At 39.0% G+C, this 24147-nt stretch overlaps 4 protein-coding genes and 1 non-coding gene across 5 annotated transcripts in view; 2 read left to right on the top strand and 3 right to left on the bottom strand.

The window, feature by feature from the left end:
* The window catches only part of asap2a (ArfGAP with SH3 domain, ankyrin repeat and PH domain 2a), a 58624-nt gene extending 51277 nt beyond the window's left edge, over window positions 1-7347 (top strand). The window contains exons 22-28 of the mRNA XM_056392890.1: window positions 10-232; window positions 1151-1303; window positions 1803-1905; window positions 2429-2487; window positions 2658-2737; window positions 3488-3607; window positions 5220-7347. Coding sequence (XP_056248865.1) covers window positions 10-232; window positions 1151-1303; window positions 1803-1905; window positions 2429-2487; window positions 2658-2737; window positions 3488-3607; window positions 5220-5294 — 813 coding nt within the window. The 3' untranslated portion in view covers window positions 5295-7347. The remainder of the gene's footprint in view (window positions 1-9; window positions 233-1150; window positions 1304-1802; window positions 1906-2428; window positions 2488-2657; window positions 2738-3487; window positions 3608-5219) is intronic.
* Window positions 7348-7658: 311 nt separating this feature from the next.
* Window positions 7659-11540, bottom strand: itgb1bp1 (integrin beta 1 binding protein 1). The gene is made up of 7 exons (XM_056392894.1): window positions 11394-11540; window positions 10085-10200; window positions 9919-9997; window positions 9678-9808; window positions 9489-9581; window positions 9075-9224; window positions 7659-8956 (listed from the first exon to the last, which is right to left on the bottom strand). Exons 2-7 carry the CDS (start codon window positions 10154-10156, stop codon window positions 8885-8887), a joined length of 597 nt encoding a protein of 198 aa, XP_056248869.1. The 5' UTR covers window positions 10157-10200; window positions 11394-11540; the 3' UTR covers window positions 7659-8884.
* A 187-nt stretch (window positions 11541-11727) lies between these two features.
* Window positions 11728-18119, top strand: LOC130179818 (cleavage and polyadenylation specificity factor subunit 3). The gene is made up of 18 exons (XM_056392892.1): window positions 11728-11914; window positions 12033-12096; window positions 12612-12709; window positions 12882-13010; window positions 13094-13271; window positions 13373-13462; window positions 13580-13730; window positions 14167-14342; window positions 14431-14589; window positions 14773-14919; window positions 15007-15159; window positions 15396-15504; window positions 15801-15899; window positions 16050-16144; window positions 16662-16749; window positions 16905-16971; window positions 17130-17226; window positions 17335-18119. Exons 1-18 carry the CDS (start codon window positions 11844-11846, stop codon window positions 17434-17436), a joined length of 2073 nt encoding a protein of 690 aa, XP_056248867.1. The 5' UTR covers window positions 11728-11843; the 3' UTR covers window positions 17437-18119.
* A 144-nt stretch (window positions 18120-18263) lies between these two features.
* Window positions 18264-20424, bottom strand: LOC130179819 (uncharacterized). The gene has a single exon (XM_056392893.1). It carries the CDS (start codon window positions 20398-20400, stop codon window positions 19366-19368), a length of 1035 nt encoding a protein of 344 aa, XP_056248868.1. The 5' UTR covers window positions 20401-20424; the 3' UTR covers window positions 18264-19365.
* A 2627-nt stretch (window positions 20425-23051) lies between these two features.
* On the bottom strand, window positions 23052-23126 carry LOC130180804 (small nucleolar RNA SNORD36). Its single transcript, XR_008829478.1, has one exon. It is a non-coding gene; the product is annotated as a small nucleolar RNA SNORD36 (small nucleolar RNA).
* Window positions 23127-24147: the final 1021 nt, after the last annotated feature.

Genomic DNA, 24147 nt, shown 5'->3' on the forward strand with positions numbered 1-24147 from the left:
CCCCCCCAGCCCAGCCCTCATCGCAGAGACGAGCGCCCGGTCAGCTGTTACACCCCGAGCAGCAACTCCAACCTGGGCCCGGGAGGCCGCGACGGCATCAGCCTCACCAAGGACAAACAGCGCGCCTACATGCCCAACCTGGTTAACAACGAGACCTATGGCACCATCCTCAGCACCAACTCGCCTCAGCCCGCCACCACCTCCGCTCCACCACTGCCCCCGAGGAACCCGGGTAATGTCAGACACAGCAGCATCAGCAATAGAAGAGTCCAAGGCAGAAATAGCAAAATATATATATATATATATAGTTTATACGGATACATGGATACATACAAAAACATCCAGCTAAATCTGGTAACCTGATTCAGACCTCTTTGTCTTGTGGAAATGATATTTCTGAAATATGCCCCAGAGGAACAACCTCACTGAAGAAGGTCTTGCCATGGCCCTTATGTTAATTACTCTGTGATTTATGAGTGACATTTTGACCTGTTTTAACATCACAGATGTCTCTGCGTACAGAAGCAGAGAAAAGTCACATTGCAGACAGATGGCTGGGCTGCTTTTCCAGAAAGTTGTTGACCTCTTCACAAGGGGAAATTGGCCTCGTACATTCAAATGATCTCAAATCTAAAGGGCAGGATTTCTTTTCATGCTGGAAAGAAGTGGTTTGGGAAGCCACATTCAACTTTATGAAAAAGATAAATAGGTGGGATATTGTTTGATGGGGAAACAATCTAAAAGCTTTTAGTTTGTTTATGCGCTGCTAAAAAAAAAAAAAAAAAACTCAATGTAGTTCTTTAAGCTAACCGGCTTGTGACAAGTCCACGACAGTCAGTCTTTAATAACATTAGCGGCTGCCTGGAGTGCTGCCAAGAGAGCGGAGGAGAAACAACCAGCTGTGTTGCCCACCTCACCTCACCGCAGCCCCCAGCCTCGGCATTCTGCACATTCCCTCTCCCCATTAAATGTCGCTCTCAATTACACTCAAATGGAAACAACTTTTAAAGTGGACACTGGTTTTGGCAAAGTGCGATGCATTCTCTCTCCCTTCCCTTTCAGTAATCTCCTTTCTTTCCCTCTCTCTCGCTCCCTCTCCCTCGCTCCCTCTCCCTCGCTCCCTCTCCCTCTCTCTCCCTCCCTCCCTCAGTCCTGTTATCCAGTCTGGGAGGGCTCAGTCAGTCCCCAGTGTCCAGCAGCTGGAAGCCAGTATCTTCAGACATGGTGGGGCGACAGAGGTCGTCCTCAGACCCCCCCAACATGCACCCTCCTGTCCCCCCGATGAGACTTACCTCAACTGGAGGTATGGACAAACCTCCACCCCTTCTTCACCCTCCAACTAAACCTTTTCCAAAGTGAAAGTAGTCATAGATTCAAAGTCGTTCTTCTGTTTATGTCTGTCCTTGAGGGATAAATTCACATCTGTAAATTCATGCAGGTGCCGGTTTTGAGTTTTGTTTATTTATAATTTACAAATTAAAGAATTTTCATTTTACATCATTTTACCAAAATGATAATAATTGAAAATCATATAATTACCCAGTGACCCTGCATTTTCTTATACAAGTACCCTTGTATAAGAAAATGATTGGATGCAGAATATACTTTCACCACGCTCTTTATCAGGAGCACCATACTAACACTGAGTGGAACCTGATTAATTATTGAGCATGAAGAAATAACCACATGATACCACACCCCACTGTGAGGTCATGTGAACAGTCAAGAAACCTCAGAAATATTCTGTGTACAACAACATGAAACGGATTAAAGTAAGTGAGGTGTTTTACTATGTGTCCCAGGTCTGTGTCCTCCTGTGGCAAAGATGGAAGCTTTGAGCATACAGTCCAAGTCAGTCCAGGGGCCCCTGGGGTCCAGAGCAGTGCCACCCAAATCACCCGCAGGGTAAGAATATAAAAACACATGTATGAATATACAATCATCAAGGTGTTTCAGATCGGAGACGTCTGCGGTTGTAAATGAAATGTCACCATGTACAGAAACATGGCCAGAATGAGGTTAGTGATATCGCACCAGCTTCATTAGCTTACACTGGAAGACAACTGATTCATATAATTCAATACACACACACAGGAACATCATGCATTAGCCTGGGGCTGTGTGTATTGCCGTTGTGAACACTTGTCTTGTAATGTGCTGTTTGTTTCCCCGAGAGGAATGAGCCTACATGTCTGCTGTTTAGTCGCTTCATTAGCGTCCAGGCTAAGCTCTGTGTCGAATCAGACGAGCAGTAACTCTCCTCCACAGTTGCTCTTTTGTCTTTTTTATCTCCCACAGGGCTGATAGTGCTTCAATAAATCTGCTCTGGAGAGTCTTAGAGAGCTGCACAGTTTTCTGTTAGATTTCATATGACTATCACTTTGCTAATGAGGCTACATTTTTCTTTTACATTCTTTTTGTTTTTCAGCAATGATAAAAGCTTCAACAGAGGACCTCTAAATCGAACACAGTCTATCGAAAGACCAGGTGAGTAAATAGATAAGAGAGGTGGAACGTCGACTCCGTCTAATCTGCGACGGTCCAGTGTCCAGAAAGTTGAGCACAAGTTGTTTTACTATCTGTCAGATCCTGTTTCTTGTGTGGAAACGAGGAAAGTTTAGTTCTCGTTGTGATATAATTTCCTCTTCCTGTTCCAGCTAAGGAAGTGCCAGGATGTCCCCAGAACTCAATAGGTCAGTCTCTGCCTCCAGCCCCCATGCCGAGGAAGGCCTACCCGGTGAGTCGCTCATTCTTCCTCTCATTATAGACCAGATATTGCGAGGGTGTAAAGTGCTTATTCATTGATACTATTGTACTGAATCATTGGCCACAGGTTTAACAAGTCATGGTTTATTCTGTTATTAGTGTTGTGTAATTCCCTCCTGTCTAGGGTCGACCTATTGTCTCAGTGTTTCCAGTGTCTCCTTAGGCAGTAATTTCCTTCCCGTACTCTTACTGTGTGCTCATGCAAAGAGCTTCATTCACAGTTTTTGTAGAGAAGCTGTGTATCTCTGTTTTACAGTTTTTAAAGTGTTTTTTTAAGACAATAACAAATAACAGTGACATTTATTTTAGTTTGTCAGCCAGTGGAGAACCTCAGGGTTAGAGTTTATTTGACTTTGTCTGCTTTTTGGGCCCTTGTGTCAGAACCTGTGCTGTGCCAGTTACATGTTATCACCAATTATGGATGAACATATAAATAAGAGTTTAAGTTGAGTTTTCACCGCGGCTAGAAAAATCGCTGCATTCTCCACCCAGAGAAGGGTCGCACTCAATAAGAAGAAGTCACTTCATATACAGAAGACAAAACAATTTTGGTCATTCAGCCTTCAAAAGTCCCAAAATCACAAGTAAAAAAAAATAACATCCAAAAAGTATAAGAGAAATAAAAAGAGAAAAGAACAAAAGGAAACGTGTGACAGAACTGACCTTGACTATGTTGCTGCCCGCACTTGATAAAACCAGTTTGCTTCGTTTCATCTCTCAGAAGCAGAGGCCGAAGCGAGTGAAAGCCATCTACAACTGTGTAGCGGACAACCCAGACGAGCTGACCTTCTCTGAGGGCGAGGTGATCGTGGTGGATGGAGAGGAGGACCAGGAGTGGTGGGTCAGTATCTCTCCTGCTGTAGAGGCTCGCATACGGGATGCTTGCGTATGATCTGAGATTAAAGCACAAAGCGCTCCCAGTTCAACTCCAATGTCCCACTCTGGTCCCATTTTCACCATGTGGATGTGCTCAGTAACCATGGAGACTAAAAGCAAAAAAGCCATGACCTCATTCTGGCCGATACCCCCCTTCCACCCCCTCAAATCTCCTCCTCCTTGTCCTCCTCCTCTTTTTCCGCCTGCTGTTGCTTCCTCTGTGGAGCCCCTTGTGTGAACGTCGACCAGCTGCAACTTGTTTTCCTCTGAGCCACCTCTGCAGATATGACCGTATTTAGTCACTCACTGTCTCCGCACGGACCCAAAGTCCTCCGAGGTCCCCACGACTCTTCCTCTCTGTCCTGCAATCAGAAGCGTTGTCACTCGTTTAGTGTCTCAGATACTGAAATGAAAGCACAGTGATGAGGCAGCACAAACGGGATGAAATCAGCTGTAACGAGTGTCAGTGTGGTGCTTTAGTTGAAGGTCAAATTGGTCTCGTAGCTGGAAAACAGGCTTGTTGTATGACTCGAGCTGCAAAGTTTCATTTTGAGTTTCTTTCCCATAAAATATTCAAAAAGAGAATCAACATAAATTACAGAAGGATATTTTTCCGTTTGTAGAAACAGGTTTTATGATGCCTGATGTGCTTTGGGTCATACCTAGATCAGACTGGATCAACACTTAATAACACTGTTGCTTATTCTGTTTCACTTTCAGCCTTGTACAGAAATTTTTGGAGCAGAAACATGTCCTAGCTTTTTGTGTTTCAGGTATAGAAGATGTTTAAAATTACTTAAATGGACATAATAAGTACTGTCTTCTTGTAAGGTAATAGGAAAGTCATTTTGAATGTATTATGGAGATAGTTATTGTGATTTAGCCTCTTTTAATAGGTCCACTGTAAGAGTTCCTTTTTAGATGGTGTTTAGTGGGGATAGATGTTGGCACTGATCTCCCGATTCATTTCAATTTTGATTCAGAATGTCCTAATTTGTTTCATTTTGATTTGATTCCTGAAGTATGGCTTACATCAGATAGATACCAGGTTTGCAAAAATACAAAAGCACTTGCCTCAATTTATCCTGAAAACTTTAATTGTTGATAAATTGAGGATAAAATAAATGTATTATTTTTATCCCACAAATAAACAGGTGTATTTGTGTTACTTTTTGACTCAAAATTACCTTTCTCATCGTGTACTAAGTCAATTTCGACGATGTAGACATTTTTCGTATTATACATCCCTAACTGTACCATCATTAGTTATCACACTCAGATGTACACGCATTCACAGAGAAAGGCACAGAGGCAAAAAGCGATCTTGGGACTTCAGGAATCAAGATTGAATCCTTGAAAATCACACTTAATTAGAAATTTTTTAATTAGTCCCAGCGTTTATTTGTGTTTTTGTGCTTTAGATTACTTACTTTGGTGAGATTAGTCAAATGTTTTGGTGTCTTAGTGAAATTACATCCGCCCAAACGAGCTCAGACTGACCATCACTCTGAAAATATTTTGGGTTCCAGCTGCCCTTTATCATCCTCTGACCCCGCCTGTGTCTCCCCTCTTCACAGCTGGGCCATATCGATGGCGATCCAATGAGAAGAGGAGCCTTCCCGGTTACATTTGTACACTTCATCGCTGACTAAAAGGTCACTCTGGGTCTCAGGAAGTGTCCCGGGATGCAGCGTCCCTCCTTCGCCCGTCTGTGTCTTTCAGCCAGCAAAAACGCCCACCATCGTCCCAGTGTTTTGTTGTCGACATCATCATCAATCACTATCATCATCACTGGCATGATCGGTGTGCTTGTTGAAGTGTCGCTGCTGTATCATCACCTTGGCTGCAACTTTGTGTGGTTGTCGTCATGGCAACTGAGGCAGACTTGCGCCAGAAAGTCTGGGTGTCATCGAGGACTCGTGGGGGCCGTATGTGATTTTTAATGCTTGCTGTTAATGTTTGTGACGCAGACTCTTAAGATTTAAAAAAAACAAAAAAGCAATGATTGTAGTGAATGACCTCTCGCAATAAATGCACTTTCCTTGTCTTTATCCTTGTTACAACATAAGACGACATGTGACATAATGAAGGTTGTATGTACAGTATTCATTTCTCCCGTTTTCTGTTCAGTTGCAATGTACAAACAGTCCTTAAAGTGATAGTACTGAAAGAGTACAGCATTGTATTTTAACTTACTAACAACTGTAAAAGTGAACATAGTCAACATGCGTACATTCCACCTCTGTGCATGAGCGATTTTTAAAAGCCTACCTGCTTCTAGGTGCAACTTTTCAACTCTGTGGTAGCCCTCCTGCATGGAGGTTTTTCTAATGGTGCTAAGTTAACCCCAGAATATGCTAGAAGCTGCCCCCACGGGAGCGCTTCCCTGTCCCCGTTTCAAAGACAGACCGGCATTGAAAGGGGGAGGCTGCATGTAAAAATAGCCTTCAACTAATCACGCCTGGGAGAACCTGCTCTCTCAGGTGTGTGTAGTGTAATAGAGCTGCAAACGAATTCAATGTCATGCTACTTCCATGAATGCTTTTCCACACACACACACACACACACACACACACACACACACACACACACACACACACGCGCACACACGCACACACGCACACTCCTCTTACTGTACTATTTTAGGATGATATTCAACAGCAACACTCCCAGTTCTTCCACCCGTACTGTTTTAGGTCAAATGATGACACTGACTGGAGCTGCAGCAGTCGGTAATTACCTTTATGTCGAGTCTGACACATCAGGCTGTCTTCACCTGTCATCTGCCTTATTAGAGGAATAGGAAGTGTGTGTGCGTGTCTCTTCTTCACAGAATAAGCTGAGGATGACAGAATATTGAAGTAAGAGGAAATTTAAAGAAAAAAGAAAAAGTGTAGGAGCGTGATGAAAGGCGGGAGTTAGCTGTGACATTTGTTGCTTCTTCTTGCCTTTTAGAGCACTCACACTCTTGACAGGCTGATTTTGTTTCTGTTCACAAATGAGCTAAATTAAGTCTCTTATCTTGACACTCTCTATACAACCAGACAGAGAGAGAAAAGAATATCCTTCCTACAGCTTAGGCCTGTCATATTTGTACATTTCTGGGGTTCCATTATGTAGAAAGATTAGTTTATCTATAGTGTTATGAAATAAATATAAAACATACAATGTAATTAACTTCATTTTGGTTGCAGAGCAACTTTCTTTCTGTTCATAATGTTGATATTGAGGCATTTAACTGAAACCAGAGCCTTCCATGGATTTGTGAATGACAAGAGGAAAAGCATGTGAAACACAGCTGATACACTCTCTTCATCGTGTTGAATATTAACTCACTGGAGACAGGAGGATTTAATAATCTATTCATGTAAATAGATTTGGTTTTGTTTTGTTGATATTTAAATGTTAAGAAAAAAAGAACAGAGTTAACCTGGGCAGGAAATGTCTTTTAATGCACTGGTGAGGAGCAGTTACAGATTACGACCTCAGCTGGACCTGTGTGTGTGTGTTTGCGTGTGTGTGTGTGTGTGTGCGTGCGCGCGCGCATGTTTGTGCGTTGGTGCGTGTGTGTGTGTGTTGAAAACACAAATACACTCACACACTACTGGGAAAATAAACATTAACTGTCACTGCATCGACTCTTAACTCTATTGTGCAAGAAAATGGGAAAATGAAACTGGAATAATAAAATATTAAATAATACAAGGCTCGGTCTGTTTCTTAAGGCTATGAAGTATTGCTGGCAGCAAATCATGTGATTTGTGGGTGGGGTGGGATTTCAGTTGTTTGTCGATGCACAAAACTACTGTTTAAGGCTAATGACCTGCATTTAAAAAATATAACTCCATTTCACTGGTGTGATTATTTTCTAAATAAAAAGTCAAATGATGTAGCCAGAGCTCCCTCTGATGGGCAGTATTTCAAAATGTCTGCATCCCCGTTTCTGAATGCACTGAAGTGAGAAAACTTGCAGACAAAAAAAAAATCCATTCAAACGTAAGGACGACACTAACATAGAAAGGAGAAATTACACTTTAATCAGTAAAATACTTATCAAAACAAAACTTTTCCCCTCTTTTACTGGACCAGATCAAATTCTTTCATTACCTTAATGTCACCTTTTCAACTGAATCTTAACTGGACCAAGGTGAAAGAGGAGACACTGGGTTATTATTATGTACAAGGTGAAGCCAAGTTAGTACCACAAATGTAAACATGTTTGTTTTCCTCAGAAATCTTTGTAATGTTACTTACAGCCAATTGATATTCCTCTGGTGTCAGCGAATCTAATGAAATGAATGCATATTTAATCACTACATAAAAACTAGGAGTAAACAAATCAGAAAATAAACCAAGTTTTTGGTACCAAGAAATTTGCAGTGTAAAGAAATTTGAAACAAGAGAATGTAAAAGTCAAAACAGTCATTAAAAATGGGTAAATCCCACGTATTAAGAAAAAGCTAAGACTCGTCTCATTCAAGTGACAAAGTTAAAGCCTCTTTATACCGTACCTTCCAGTCAGTCACTGCTATTGTACCAATACTGTTTTTCAAAAACAAAACACACAATAATATTTCTAAACCTCAACAGAGATCCGAGTGATTTCCCAATGAAGAGAACCAGACTGTGTTGTATACGTCTTCAAATGTTTGTACCGTGTTGTTTCTCCACTGATTAATGTCTTCCATGAATCACCATATGCTGACACAGCTGGGTGGAGATGGGTTGGAAAATCATGATTTTGTACCATAATTTATATTAAATAGGAGTCATTTACATCACACTGCTCAAAGCTGTGCACTGTGTTCCAAGGGTTGTTTTTGTTTTTCATGCGACGGTTTCCCTCCTTTCTAAACTTAACTCTTTGCTCTTCACTTTATTTTAAAAGGTTGAAGAAACAAGTGAGGTGAAGGAAACTAATTCCAGAGGAAATGATTCAGACAAATTCACAGTAGTTCTGTCTCAAATGGAGAATGGTGGGAAGGTGACCGTACCGAACACGACACTTTGCCGTAATTACAAAAGCTTGAATCATGTTTTCCTTCAAACTAACACAGAGAATCAGGGCGGATTTGCCCTGCAATTAACCTCTGTGAAAGATCGCAAAGAACAGTTGGAAAAAGAAGGGAAATTGTCACAATTTTTTGGCAGCTATGGTGGTTTTCTTAGTAACTGTTGTTGCATTTGCAGTTGTTTCACTTCTCCTCTAGACAGATCTCAGCTGCCGTCCATCTCGCTGGCCTCAGGACTTGTCTGATGTCAGTGCGCAGTCAAAGGAAGCCGACAGCACTTTGCAGATGGACTGAGCCTGCTCCTGTTCAGACAGATTACACAGAAGGAAAGGAAAATTTAGATATGTAGATTTTTTTCTAAAAAATACCCCAAATCTTTATTTTCGATACCCCAATTATTTTAAACTTCGTCGCACTCACAGAGCTGCTGCACTGGTACACCCAAATGCTGCACTCTTCTTGCTTTGGATCGGTGGTTTTGAGAGCAAGGAGGTTCTTCCCTGCACCGAGGCCATCGTCGTAACACAGCATACGCACTATCAGGTACAGAGGGTGGCGATGCAGCACATCCTGCGGGGGGGTGGGGGGTGGGGGGTGGGGGCATGTTGTTACTGACTCTTCAGATCGAGCATACATTTCTTCTTCTTTCTGGAATTGCTGAAATATCTGAGTCAGCAGCTTTATGCACAACCTTGTCAAACATATTAACTGATGCTGAATTTCATAAGCCATGCTGTTCGGCTGTATTGATGACTCAGCAATACGGCAGAGTCTAATCAATGAGCATTCAGTCTCATGTACAGTATATCACTGTTCTGTTGCTCTGCTACTCACACACTGGTCCAACGAGGCCACTTTGACGCCGTACTGGGACACTCCCAGAATCATGTCCTCGTCTCCAGGCACGAAGGGCAGCTTTCCGTCTTGCTGTTAAAAGGAGCGGGATATTTATAGTGTCTTCTCTGTCTCTGAGAGCAGCCATTGCTACTTGAAGTGTGTCCCTGTCTTTTTCCAGCTTCTTACCTGAGCAGAATCAATATAGTTGATGAGGTCCAAAGGTTCCTGGAGGGTCTTGCTCATGTTAAACTGTAACTTCTCAATGGCTCCCACATACCTTACCCGGAACTCGGCACAAGTGTCAGATGTACTGTTACCTGAGGGAGCCATATGTCAAACAATCAGTTGGTTAAAGAAGAAAAGGGGATAATATAAGAAGGCAGGATGCGGGTTAAATTTGTTGATTTTCGTGAGTTTGCTGGCTGACCTGAGCTCTTGGTGGAGTCTGTATCGAGGCTGGCGACGGTGCTCGATCTGGAGAGGCCTCCCAAACTGGAGTCCACAGACTGTAGTGAGACCAAAACATGACATGGTGTTAGCTGCGTTCAATAAGACAGTAGCGATTCCCTGTAGATGTGTGTGTGTTATTGTACCTTGCTTTTGGTGCTGATCTCACTGCTCTGCGAGCTACTGCTGCTGTGGCGCTTTTTGACTTTCCGGAACATCCTTCACCATGACGACAGCATCCAGCCCTCCAGCCCCGCCGAATCTGGATCATCACAGACCACAGTGTTAAACACAAGACAGGATTGCCTTCTCAAGTCTCAACAGAGATGATGAATAATTGAAGGCAGTGTTGTTTAAATTTTTAATAATGGCTGAATGAGAGTGTAGACCTTTAGCTACATAATATGTTTTGGCCATCCACACAGATATCCTAATTAAAGTAACCATAAATATGCTTAAAAATATCAGGGTGTAACTTTAAAAAAACAGAAAGAAATGAATGTCTCTAAGTTGTTTTGCAGTTAGTTCCAGTGATCTGTTGCCATGGTTATTAGGTCCAAACTCAACTAAACATGTTAAAAAACTGAATTAGCAATTAACCATTCAAATTAAAAGTGTGAATCTTTATGTGAATAAGTAGGTTTTGATATTTTCTGCTGAAATTTTAAGTCAATACTTCAGAAAGTGCTGCCCGGAACATAAATATTTTGAGTAGAAGATGAGTTAAGAGTAAAAAAACCGAGGCATATTTTACTTTCAGTTTCAATTTACCATACCTTTTTACTTTCCCTCATTCCCCATTCAACAGCTAAAGACAAAAAACCTTCGTGGGTAAAACAATTGAATTTTATCATAAAAAAACAATAATACACTGAACTAACATTGTAGTAAATGGTACCTCTATGGTGCTTATAATACTGAGTAAATATTGAAGTTTTGAGTAGCTGGTTCAAATGCGGGTCATTTTAAGGTTGTATTTTATGGAGAGAGTAAGCATGAAGCTACTGAAGTCAAAAAAGGGGGTTGCACCTGTTACTGTTCAACTTCTTCCAGCTCCATCATGTCAGAGTAATAGTACTGAAAGGTTTAGTGAGGATGTGTCTGTACCATGGGTCCATGATGTTTACTGGGGTGAGGTTTGTGGGTGAGCATTAAAAAAAAATTACATTTGAGCCCCCATGACACAAATGATACACCAGACACCAGAATCAACAGGTAACGTTTGATCATTCATGTACGTAGCTAACCACACATGATTAGCCGAAAACATTGCTACTGTATATATACTGTAACTTACATCCCTGAAAAAAAGAGCAACCCGTCCTACTCCACCTTAAATGTCCCCCACCGCATTCATTTTCACACTCAAGTTGAAACCCGACGACTTTCACGGGGGGGGGGTTAGCAAACACAAACACAATGTATTAAGTGTGAGCTACATATCTTACAGCTTACCTGTTTGGACTGTGTGTCTCAATGTTCCGTCAAAAGTTAATTTTCTTCAAACGCGGTTTTGTGTTTATGTAGTTAGACTCCGCAGCTTCGCTTTGAGTTTCACAGCCTACACCCAACACCACTTAAAGGCGACGCATCTAAATATTCAACCAAATAGCACCTGGGTAATATATATTGTCAAGGGAGTGATAATACGAAGGATTTTTAAAGATATCTATGACAGCCATATCCTCTTTAACATTTAGGTGTTTTATTGGTATGAATTCGTTACAGCAACGACAGACCAACGTCGGAGTCGGAACTTTTGTCAACGCTCTTGATTCTCGTCGGCGGTATTTTGGCACACCACCGGAAGTGTGCCGTTTTCGATCTCATTCATTCAACAAACAGTGCAGTTATGACTGAAATTCCTTTTTATTTTTTCAAATTTGCCTGGTAAATTCGGCAAACATGGCTACAAAACGCAAAGTAGAGGTGATTGTCCCAGCTGAGGAGAGTGACCAGCTTCTTATTCGTCCGCTGTGAGTTCATTTGTATTTTTATAATTAATGGATAATGAATATTTTGAGTGGTTGTTTCTATATGGAACCAGAACAAAAACAACAATTAAATTAAATAGGTGTATTTTCTCATGTACAGAGGTGCTGGTCAGGAGGTCGGAAGGTCATGCATCATCCTGGAGTTCAAAGGAAGAAAAATTATGGTAAATAAAAAAGCAACAAAAAAAAAAGCAAATATTCTCTGGTTTCAGCCTCACAAATATCATTGTAAACTGAATATTTATAGGTTTCGGTTTCATAGACGAATTAATTAATCAAAAAATAATAATACAAACAGATTAATTGATGACAAATAATTTTTAGGTGGCAGCCTTAATGAAGTAACTGTGTGCTGCTGTGTGACTTCAAACAGACACTTAAACTTTAGATTTAAGTTTTTAAAATGTAGACAATATATTTGCAACTATTATTTCAATTAAGTTTTTAAACATTAATAACTATAAAATGATGGCGTTTTTTGTAGGAGCACAGTTTATGTTCTTATCTTGTGCAGGATCTAAAATGCAAGCTTTTGTTATTATTTGATATTTTTAAACTATTTTATTTTTGTTCTATTGTGTCGTGTTGATTTGATATACACATTAACATGTGGAAAGCTGTACTGATACTGAGGGTTATCCTGGGTGAAATAAATAAAGGAACATTTGTGTTTTCACAGCTGGACTGTGGCATCCACCCTGGCTTGGAGGGAATGGACGCTCTCCCCTACATAGACTTGATCGATCCAGCGGAGATAGACCTGCTGCTCATCAGCCAGTGAGTCTTGCCTCCTCTTTTCCATATGCTGCATTGTGTATTTGAAATCAATTCTAGATGCTGTGTTGGTATTTTTCTGCACCACCACTATGTTGGCCACGTTAAGTTATTTTAATTATATTCAAGAGCAGGAATGTGCCATTTGATGTTGATATATGTGTCCTCTTATTAGTTTTCATCTGGATCACTGTGGAGCTCTGCCATGGTTCCTCCAGAAGACCAGCTTTAAAGGCAGGACGTTCATGACCCACGCCACTAAGGCGATCTACCGCTGGCTACTGTCGGACTACGTCAAAGTCAGGTAGGAGCAGAAACATCAGGAAACAGTCCACTCTGCTGATTTATCTGATTTATAATGTAACTTAATTATTTTACGTACTGCAGCAACATTTCTGCAGACGACATGCTTTACACTGAGACAGACCTGGAAGAGAGCATGGATAAGATTGAGACCATCAACTTCCACGAGGTCAAAGAGGTCGCTGGAATCAAGTTCTGGTGTTACCACGCTGGTCATGTGCTGGGAGCTGCCATGTTCATGATCGAAATAGCTGGAGTCAAGGTAACAGCCTCAACAATTACAGGGCATCCTGTGTTTCTTTTGTTTTCTGTTTCTGTGTAGAAACCAGTTGCTGAGATATACTGTAATATTTCCCTCTGAAGCTGCTGTACACAGGAGACTTCTCCCGACAAGAAGACAGGCATCTGATGGCAGCTGAGATCCCCAGTGTCAAACCTGACATCTTAATCATAGTATGTAATAAATGAATCATGTTTAAATTTTATGATTCAAATGAAACAATTCTTTTTTAATGGATCTTCAGGTGATCAAACACATGGTAAATGCTGTTATTTTTTTTATCTCTGAAGGAGTCAACTTATGGCACCCACATCCATGAAAAGAGGGAGGAACGTGAAGCTCGGTTCTGTAACACAGTCCATGACATTGTCAACAGAGAAGGTCGCTGTTTAATCCCTGTGTTCGCCTTAGGACGGGCCCAAGAACTGCTGCTCATCCTGGGTGAGAAGTCATGCATGACTCCCTGCTCTGGATTTTGTCTATAAATAGCTAATTTCACCAAAATCTAACAACACTGTTTAATCTTAACTAATTTAAATCATTTATTTTCTTTGAATAAATCAATTCAATCTAATTTGAAGTAATCATTTAAATCATTTTAATTAATTTAACATATTCATTAGTTTTTTTTAATTAAAGGGATTTTTTTCTCTAACTAATTTCTCTAACTAATTTCATTCAGTAAATTTAATCTAAAGCATTTGTACACTTCACTACATATTGTATATTATGAGTCTGGACAGACATGGATGTAAACTGCAACTTGACTTGTGCAAGGTGGAAATTCCAGTTTTTAAAGTTAGTTTTTTTGCATCTTTATCACATCATCTGTCTATCAGTCAGAGAGTCTGTGAGGTTGTGGTTTTTTCCCCTCTAGATGAGTACTGGCAAAACCACCCAGAGCTCCACGACATCCCCATCTACTATGCTTCATCCCTGGCCAAGAAGTGCATGGCTGTGTACCAGACCTACGTCAACGCAATGAACGACAAGATCCGCAAAGCCATAAATATCAACAATCCTTTTGTCTTCAAGCACATCAGCAACCTCAAGGTGGAGAGCTCCACAAATACACACACCCAAACTGTTACTATATGCCTTTGGTCTAAAAGCTGATGAACTGTAACTGTGTTCTTTCCAGAGCATGGATCATTTCGATGACATCGGTCCCAGTGTGGTGATGGCGTCTCCAGGTATGATGCAGAGTGGGCTCTCCAGAGAGCTCTTTGAGAGCTGGTGCACTGATAAGAGAAACGGAGTCATCATCGCTGGATACTGTGTGGAGGGCACACTGGCCAAGGTCAGAGCGGAGAGTGATGTGTTGTTTTGGGTTAATAATAGAAAGATTCATCTAGTGTCTTGGATAAAAGTGCAGTCATTTACATCCGTTTCATGGTCATCTAACCTTAATTTTGTTTTATTCCATTGAAACAATTAATGTGTCGCTACAGCAGCTTATTGTGTTATTGGGTGCTCCCTGCAGCACATCATGTCTGAGCCGGAGGAGATCACCACCATGTCGGGACAGAAGCTGCAGTTGAAGATGTCAGTGGACTACATCTCCTTCTCTGCCCACACAGACTACCAGCAGACCAGCGAGTTCATCAGGGCACTCAAACCACCACATGTGGTAGGACAAAAAAGAAATCTATTGTTTTTTTTCCAGCTGTAAATATAAATGTTGACTGTAAATTGATGTCTGCATGTTTATCTTCAGATCCTGGTCCATGGAGAGCAGAATGAGATGGCCCGTCTGAAGGCTGCACTGATCAGGGAGTATGAGGATAATGACCAGGTTCACATCGAGGTCCACAACCCTCGCAACACAGAAGCGGTCACCCTCAACTTCAGAGGAGAGAAACTGGCCAAGGTCAACAAACTGCCTTGTTTCTCTGTCTTATTATTCCTCTCTATTAAGGTTTTTAATTAGCTTTTTATGGCTTGTAGCCACTGTGGGCTCCTTCTAGCTTTAAAATGCTGCTAAGTCGTGGTTATTACACGCATTAGATGACACTGCTGCTGTTGTTATATGTGTTAGCGCATAAATCCACTCTTCAGAATGACATTTGCATCTAACTTCACTTTTGCCCCCTCTCTCTCTCTCAGGTGATGGGCTCTCTGGCTGATAAGAAGTGTGCTCAGGGTCAGAGGGTGTCGGGCATACTGGTGAAGAAGAACTTCAACTACCACATCCTCAATCCCTCTGACTTATCCAGTAAGTAGCTTTCATCTCTCCCAAATTCTCCAACCACCTGAACACTGGTAGCAGTGTCTGTATGTTCAGGTAGATCAAGGACGGTTTTCATTCAGGTCACTGGGAATCAAAACCTAATAGATGTGGTTCCAGTTTTCTTCCAGAAAATGTACAGATCTTGGGAGATCAGAGATGCTGATCTGAATGTATGACAGATTTGTTGTCTTGCACCAGGGCACTCCAGAGCAAAACAGTCTCCCCTATTCAGTTGCGCATATTGCTGCAAGCTGTAGTGAGCTGATGTGTCTGTTTTGCAGCATACACGGAGCTGTCCATGAGCACAGTGAAACAGACCCAGGCCATCCCCTTCACTGGACCTTACTCACTGCTCGTCTGCCATCTGAGGAACCTCACTGGTAAGACCAGCCATGTTAGTTGCATTTGTACTGAGTGATCAGTCACTTTACAAATTGATAAATATTATATGTAAACTTTTCTTCAGTTTAAACTTCTTTTCAGCGTCAGTGAGTTTATCCTAAGTTAAGTGTCTGTATTTTGTGTCTCAGGTGATGTGGAAGAGCTGGATGGAACCGAGAAAAACACTTTGAAGCTCTTTAAAAATATCATTCTGATCCAAGAGGCTGGCATGGTGCTGCTGGAGGTGAGTGGTCAGAGCACTTCAGCTGTAGGTTGTCCTGCTCAGTCTGGTGCATGGTAGCTCTAATCTGCTCTGTTTAGACTGATCTTCGTCCAACCCTACAGTGTGTCATTTTTATGAATTCAGTTGCGCTCACAGGAATTCATGCTGAGTCCAACACAAGAAGACTTGTTATTGTCACTCCCTGCTGGTTCTGTGGCACCACTGCACTGCATTTAATTTTTTTTTTTTTTTTTTTTTTTTTTTTTTTTTATACAGCTATTGAGCCTCAGACCTACAACTAGGCTGTGACATAGGCAGATTCAAAGTGTTAAGAAATCGCTATCAGACCTTATTTAAATGTTGAGTAGTATTTAAATTGCATTGGCAAGAACAGATACCTAGTAAATACTTGATTTGGAGAAGATTTATTTAAAAAAAAAAAAAAAACTTCACAAAAAATATGATGAATCCCAGAGGTAACAAAGAACCTCTGCTGTATATAAATGTCTCAATCAACTCAAGCCTTCTCCTGTTTCAGTGGATAGCTAACCCTCTGAATGACATGTATGCTGATGCTGTCACCACAGTAGTGCTGGAAGTCCAGTCGAACCCAAAGGCTCAGAAGGGTCAGTTTGTCCAACTACGAATATCTGTCTGTGCTTTTGGTTTTGAATGTTTTTTTTTTTTTACATTTAAGAATTGTGTAAACTCATTTCCTGTATTACTGTCACCCAAAAAGTGTAGTGCTACTTCAGTGATTCACTTTGTTTTTCATTAACAGTCATGGAGACCCAGAGTGCCATTATGGACATGGACGTCTTTCATACCCGACTAGAGGTCATGCTGCAGTGAGTGCTACAATACATCTGTACTAACCTGTTGATAGCATCGTATACCTGGCAAAACTGCACAATATAAAACTTTAATAGAAATGAAATTGCTCACATATACAGTTCTTTTATTAACATTGAGCTCTAGTCTTCATTTGTCCACTTTCTGTCTTCAGGGATATGTTTGGAGAGGAATGTGTGGATTTCAGGGATGGTAAAAATATCTCTGTGACAGTAGATGGGAAGACGGTTCACATCTGCTTGGAAACGAGGGTGAGAAGCTTTAAGCCTGACACATTGACAAACAGAATAATGGATTAAGTGCAGTAGTTTTTTTTTTTTTTTTTTCTCTTTCTCACTGACTTTCTCTCCCCTCCTCAGTCTGTGTGCTACGAGGATGAATGCACAGAGGACGACTCTCTGAGAGAGATGGTGGAGCTGGCGGTGCAGCGGCTCTATGACGCCCTCAACCCAGTCATCTGAGAACAGAGACGGGACTGCAGGCCAGCCGACATGTTCAATACCAGTTAGACAGACGAAAGTTAACAAGCAGATTTTATTTGTGAGCGAAACACTGAAAATAACACGTGCACCTAAGGATCACAGTGACTTGTCTATCTGATAGATTAGTCTGACGTCCATGTTTCTACACTACTGCGATCTATAGAGTTTTTCGCTCATTCTTGTATCACACATACATTTGACAAATCACTCACAATGTAACTTGCCTGGTCTGTTTTGGTGTAATCAAAAGCCTTGGCAGCCAATCGCACTCCCACCTTGTGAATTCTATCTGAAAAGACTAGATTGGCCTTTTACTAATTAAGAGAACATTAAGGAGAGTTCCTGATCTGTGACCATAGAGCCACCATCTAAGGGAAGGAAATAAATAAGCTATTGTATGTAGATAGGATTTTTTTAAAATAAGATTTTAGTGTTGTTTTTTGTCTTGCAAGCACTTTTAATTATATTTAATAAGTTAACTGTATTTAAGTTTAAATGCACTGAAGCTTTGTTTGACATGAGTTTGTTACTAATGTGCACTGATAGGACTGACTTGTGTTTACTTATAACTGTGATGTGAACTGTGAATTTCTAAATGCACTACATCTGTGTTCATTGTATAATGTTTCAACAAAAATGTTTTATAAAAATGTGTGAGTCAGTTATGGTGTCAGCTCTTTTCTTATTTTAAAATTCAGTCTGCATTATTTTGATGTTTTAAATCAGTGGTAGCCTTAATGACTGAGGGGATTGTTACATACATATCAACAAAAACAGAAGACCCAAGCAACAATTATTTCACTGTGCTCTCACAGTTATGGATCATAAGTCATTTATTTGTTAAATATCTGGACAATATAACCACAGATTTTTAAAATAAATATTATCCAAGGCACATTGTTTAACTTAACTATCTGAGCATAAACTTACAGTTCCTGAATTCCCATTTAACAGGCTCTCTGATCTGATATCCCTTACATTGCTATAAATATTTCATACATAGCAATAAACCCTAATCAAAACTCATGTCACCATTAAAAATATAGACATCTGCTAGACAGATGGCTTTATAAAAGCAAAAGAAGTTGAACCGTGGCACTCCTGGGTTGTAAATCAACCACTGAATCTTCCTCTATCAGCATGTGATGGCACACTGACAACATGCTTGGCACAGTGGGGAATTACTGCTGGGTGTCACGCTGACTGTGTGACTGACAAACTGATTGACAAAGACTTCACCACCAAGCAAAGAAAAAAAAAACATAATGAAACTGGTGACACACACTGATTTATCCAATGTTTGTTTTACAGAAAAACCAATGAATACTGTAGTGTACTTGTCCTGTGGTACATTCTTGTTTATATGTTCATTTAGGACTGCAATTATAGATTATTCTCAGTGTTGATTGATCATTTGTTCTAAAAATGCCCAAAGCAACCTAATCTGATTGCTTTTTTTCTTCAATAGTCCAAAACCCAACAATATTAATCTTAATGTAACAAGACAACAAAAGGCAGGAAATTCTCACAGTTGTTTGACATTTGTTCTTGTTACTTGAAAATGACTTGTGACATGACAATTGACTATCAATCTAGATGACAATTCATTTTCTGGAGATTAACTGTTACAACAGCTCCATGTATGTACCAGTTTAGTCTTTGGTTTGCATCTTACAGGAGGACAGTGTGATCTATGGGAAATTGCACCGTGTCACAGTGAACCAAAAGATGATGGTGTTTCGTGTCTGCTTTTGGTGAGGGGATTGAGGTGATCATAAGTCTGGTGCTCTGTGTTGTCCCTAATAGTGTGAAAGGTGGTGATAAATTAGGGGCCCCACAGTAACTGTATGCTCCTGTCCAGTGTTCCTAGGTGGGACAACATTCCTCCAATCCACATCCTCCTGTACTTCACCCCCGTTTTAAGCTGATCATTATACCCACAGCCATTGCCAGCAGCACCCCTACACATATCTCCGTCAACTTGCCCAGCTTCTTCTCGGCCATCGCCTCCTGTTTCTCCCTGAGCATCTCCTCTTTGCGGACTCGGATGTCTCTTTGTTTCTGCAGCTGCTCGTTGTAGTGGGACTTGAAAAACTTGTCGAAATCGAAGACGCCTCCTCGGATGTCGGCGCCCACTACAGACCGCCGGCTTTCAGTTTGGTGTTTCGCGGGGCTCCCTGCGCTGTCCTTGGCGGAGGGTCTGGCTGTTGCAACGAGGTCCGACTGGCTGAGCAGCCCCCGGTCATATTTCTTCCTCAAAGCCTTGTTTCCCAGCACCGTGTAGGCCTCGCTGATCTCAGAGAAGCGGATAGTGGCCTCGTCGCTGCCGGCGTTTCTGTCTGGGTGGTAGACGAAGGACTGCTTGTAGTAGGCTGTTTTTATCTGGGCTTGAGTAGCTGTAGGCATCACCTCCAGGATTTCATAATAGCCTGTTTTAGTTTTGTACAGCGGCTCAGAGCGAGTCCCGTTTCCGCTGAAATCCCTGATGAACACAAACTGTCCGTGACCCCAACACAAACACCGTTTGTAGGGGCTGGAGGTGCAGAAAGTCCTCCGAAACTTGGCGTTACTCCGGCACCGAGGGAGGTTTCTTTCTACAACTTTAATTTGGGTCTTGTTAGAACGTGTATACTCTTTAAGCCCCCGATAGTAGTAATATTCAGAGGCATTTCCCTTTCTCATAATATCGTTATAAGCATCAAGCACCGGTGTTACTGTTGTGTAATTGTCCCGTAAAGCTACACCGGTCACTGCGTCCGCAACACTTTTGGCTCCATACAGTTCGCTATTGTTAATGTCACCTGACATAAATCTTGCCGACAGAGACGAAATATGTATTGTACCGTTACCTCGCTTCTTTGGCCTTTCCAGGATGTGCCAATTGTATATTTTGTGCACATAGTCATACGCTCCCTTTCCAAAACGATGCCTGACCTCCGCCATGTTTACAGGGAGCGAAGAAGAGAACTTATATCCGTGTAGCTAAGGAAAGCTCCCGTACCTGCAGCGCCCCAAGTGGTGGGTACAAAGTAGTAAAACTCAAAGGTTACATGGTAGAAATTAAGCAATACCTGGATTTCTGCCTGTTTCTTCAACTATTTAACAAAGTTTTTGTTTAAATATTTTTACTATTATTATTATACGCGACACATACAGCAGAATTTTGAAATTCTATGAAGTATCAGACCAAGTGAAAGGAAGACATTATACACAGAAATAGGAAAGACAAAACAAATAAACTAAAACAACATAAAGGGTTCTAACCACCAAGGAGTTTATTATTATTATTGTCTGCCACTCTGGCTCAAATTCTCGTGAGTTGGAATGAGCAAGAAACACAAAACTTGGACCACTAAAGAACACCTATATACATTTTTGACAATTTGCATAATTTGAAAAACAGTCAAATTAATAGAACTTTATGAATTTTGAGATTAGCAACACTAAATTTGGTATACAGCCTTATGAGCCAAAAATACAAATTAATATTTTAAATGATCAAGATCAGTCCAAAAACATGGCCACCATCAACCAAAATATCTGCACAAAGGGCTTAGATAAAAATGTCATAGTATAATAAGGTATAAAAAAGCATAAAAACGCTATAGTATAGTAAGGCATAAAAAGTCATAAAAGCATCATAGTATAATAAGGCATAAAAATGACATAGTATAGTAAAGCATAAAGGTCATAGAAATGACAGTAAAGTAATGAATGAAAAGTCATAAAAACGTCATACGATAATGAGGCATAAAATTCATAAAAATGACATAGTATAGTTTGGCATAAAAAGTCATAAAAGCATCATAGTATAGTAAGTCATAAAAACGTTATAGCATCGTAAGGCATAAAAAAGCATAAAAACGCTATAGTATAGTAAGGCATAAAAAATCATAAAAGCATCATAGTATAGTAAGTCATAAAAGCATCATAGTATATTATGGCATAAAAAGTCATAAAAGCATCATTGTATAATAAGGCATAAAAAGTCATAAAAATGTCATAGTATAATAAGGCATAAAAAGTCATAAAAATGTCATAGTATAATAAGGCATAAAAAGTCATAGTATAGTAAGGCATAAAAAGTCATAAAAATGTCATAGTATAATAAGGCATAAAAAGTCATAGTATAGTAAGACAAAAAATTCATAAATACGTAATAGTACAGTAAGGCAAAAAGTAATAAAAAAAAACGTCATGGTTAGTAAGGCATGAAAAGTCATAAAAAAACGTCATGGTTTAGTAAGGCAAAAAAAGTCATAAGAAATGTAGTATAGGAGTATAGTAAGGCAAAAAAAAGTCATGAAAATGTCATAGTATAATAAGGCATAAATAGTCATTAAAAATGTCTTAGTATAAAAAGTCATAAAAATATTATAGTATAATAAGGTATAAAAAGTCATAGTATACTCAGGCATAAAAAGTCATAAAAACATCATAGTATAGTAAGGCAAAAAAGTCATAGTATAGTAAGGCAAAAAAAGTCATAAAAAAGTAGTATAGTAAGGCAAAAAAGTCATAAAAAGACATAGTATAGTAAGGCAAAAAAAGTCATAAAAAAGACATAGTATAGTAAGGCAAAAAAGTCATAAAAAGACATAGTATAGTAAGGCAAAAAAAAATCATGAAAATGTCATAGTATAATAAGGCATAAAAAGTCATAGTATACTAAAGCAAAAAATTCATAAAAACGTAATAGTACAGTAAGGCAAAAAGTAATAAAAAAACGTCATGGTTTAGTAAGGCAAAAAAAGTCATAAAAAGACACAGTATAGTAAGGCAAAAAAAGTCATACAAAATGTCTTAGTATAAAAAGTCATAAAAATATAATAGTATAAAAAGGTATAAAAAGTCATAAAAAAGACATAGTATAGTAATGCAAAAAAGTCATAAAAAGACATAGTATAGTAAGGCTAAAAAAGTCATAAAAGAGACATAGTATAGTAATGCAAAAAAGTCATAAAAAGACATAGTATAGTAAGGCTAAAAAAGTCATAAAAGAGACATAGTATAGTAAGGCAAAAAAAGTCATAAAAAAGACATAGTATAGTAAGGCTAAAAAAAGTCATAAAAAAGACATAGTATAGTAAGGCTAAAAAAGTCATAAAAAAGACATAGTATAGTAAGGAAAAAAAATCATAAAAAAGACAGTATAGTAAGGCTAAAAAGTCATAAAAAACTTCATAGTATAGTAAGGCAAAAAAAGTCATAAAAAAGACATAGTATAGTAAGGCATAAAAGTCATAAAAAAGACATAGTTTAGTGGGCAAAAAAAAGTCATGAAAACCTCATAGTACAGTAAGGCAAAAAAAAGTCATAAAAAGTCATAGTATAATAAGGCATAAAAAGTCATGAAAATGTCATAGTATAATAAGGCATAAAAAGTCATAGTATACTAAAGCAAAAAATTCTTAAAAACGTAATAGTACAGTGAGGCAAAAAGTAATAAAAAAAACGTCATGGTTTAGTAAGGCATAAAAAGTCATAAAAAAAGTAGTATAGTAGTATAGTAAGGCAAAAAAAAGTCATGAAAAATTTCTTAGTATAAAAAGTCATGAAAATATCATAGTATAATAAGGTATAAAAAGTCATAGTATACTCAGGCATAAAAAGTCATAAAAACATCATAGTATAGTAAGGCAAAAAAAGTCATAAAAACATCATAGTATAGTAAGGCAAAAAAAGTCATAAAAAAGACATAGTATAGTAAGGCAAAAAAAGTCACAAAAATGTCATTGTATAATAAGGCATAAATAGTCATTAAAACTGTCATAGTATAAAAAGTAAAAAAAATATCATAGTATGATAAGGTATAAAACGTCATAGTATACAATGAGGCATAAAAGAGTCATAAAAAAGTGATAGTGTAGTAAGGCATAAAAATGTCATAGTATAGTAAGGCATATATTGTCATAAAAACGTCATAGTATAGTAAGGCTAAAAAAGTCATAAAAAAAGACATAGTATAGTAAGGCAAAAAAAGTCATAAAAAAGACATAGTATAGTAAGGCATAAAAGTCATAAAAAAGACATAGTATAGTAAGGCAAAAAAGTCATAAAAAGACATAGTGTAGTAAAGCAAAAAAAGTCATGAAAACGTCATAGTATAATAAGGCATAAAAAGTCATAGTATACTAATGCAAAAAAGTAATAAAAAAACGTCATGGTTTAGTAAGGCAAAAAAAGTCATAAATAGACCTAGTATAGTAAGGCAAAAAAAGTAATGAAAATGCCATAGTATAATAAGGCATAAATAGTCATAGTATAATGAGGCATAAAAAGTCATAAAAACGTCATAGTACAGTAAGGCATAAAAAGTCATAAAAAGACATAGTATAGTAAGGCAAAAAAAGTCATAGTATATTAACGAAAAAAAGTCATAAAAACGTAATAGTATATCATAAAAAGTCATAATACAGTAAGGCATAAAAAGTGAAAAAAACGTCATAGTATAGTAAGGCTTAAAAAGACATAGTATAATAAGGCATAAAAAGTCACAGTTTAGAAAGGCATTAAAAGTCATAAAAACGTCATAGTATAGTAAGGCAAAAAATCATCATAGTATAATAAGGAAAAAGAAATGTCATGGTATAGTAAGGCAAAAAAGTCATAGTATAGTAAGGCAAAAAAAGTCATAAAAAAGACATAGTATAATAAGGCAAAAAAGCCATAAAAAGACATAGTGTAGTA

The sequence above is a fragment of the Seriola aureovittata genome, chromosome 13 (assembly GCF_021018895.1).
Source record: "Seriola aureovittata isolate HTS-2021-v1 ecotype China chromosome 13, ASM2101889v1, whole genome shotgun sequence".
Classification (NCBI taxonomy): Eukaryota; Metazoa; Chordata; class Actinopteri; order Carangiformes; family Carangidae; genus Seriola; species Seriola aureovittata.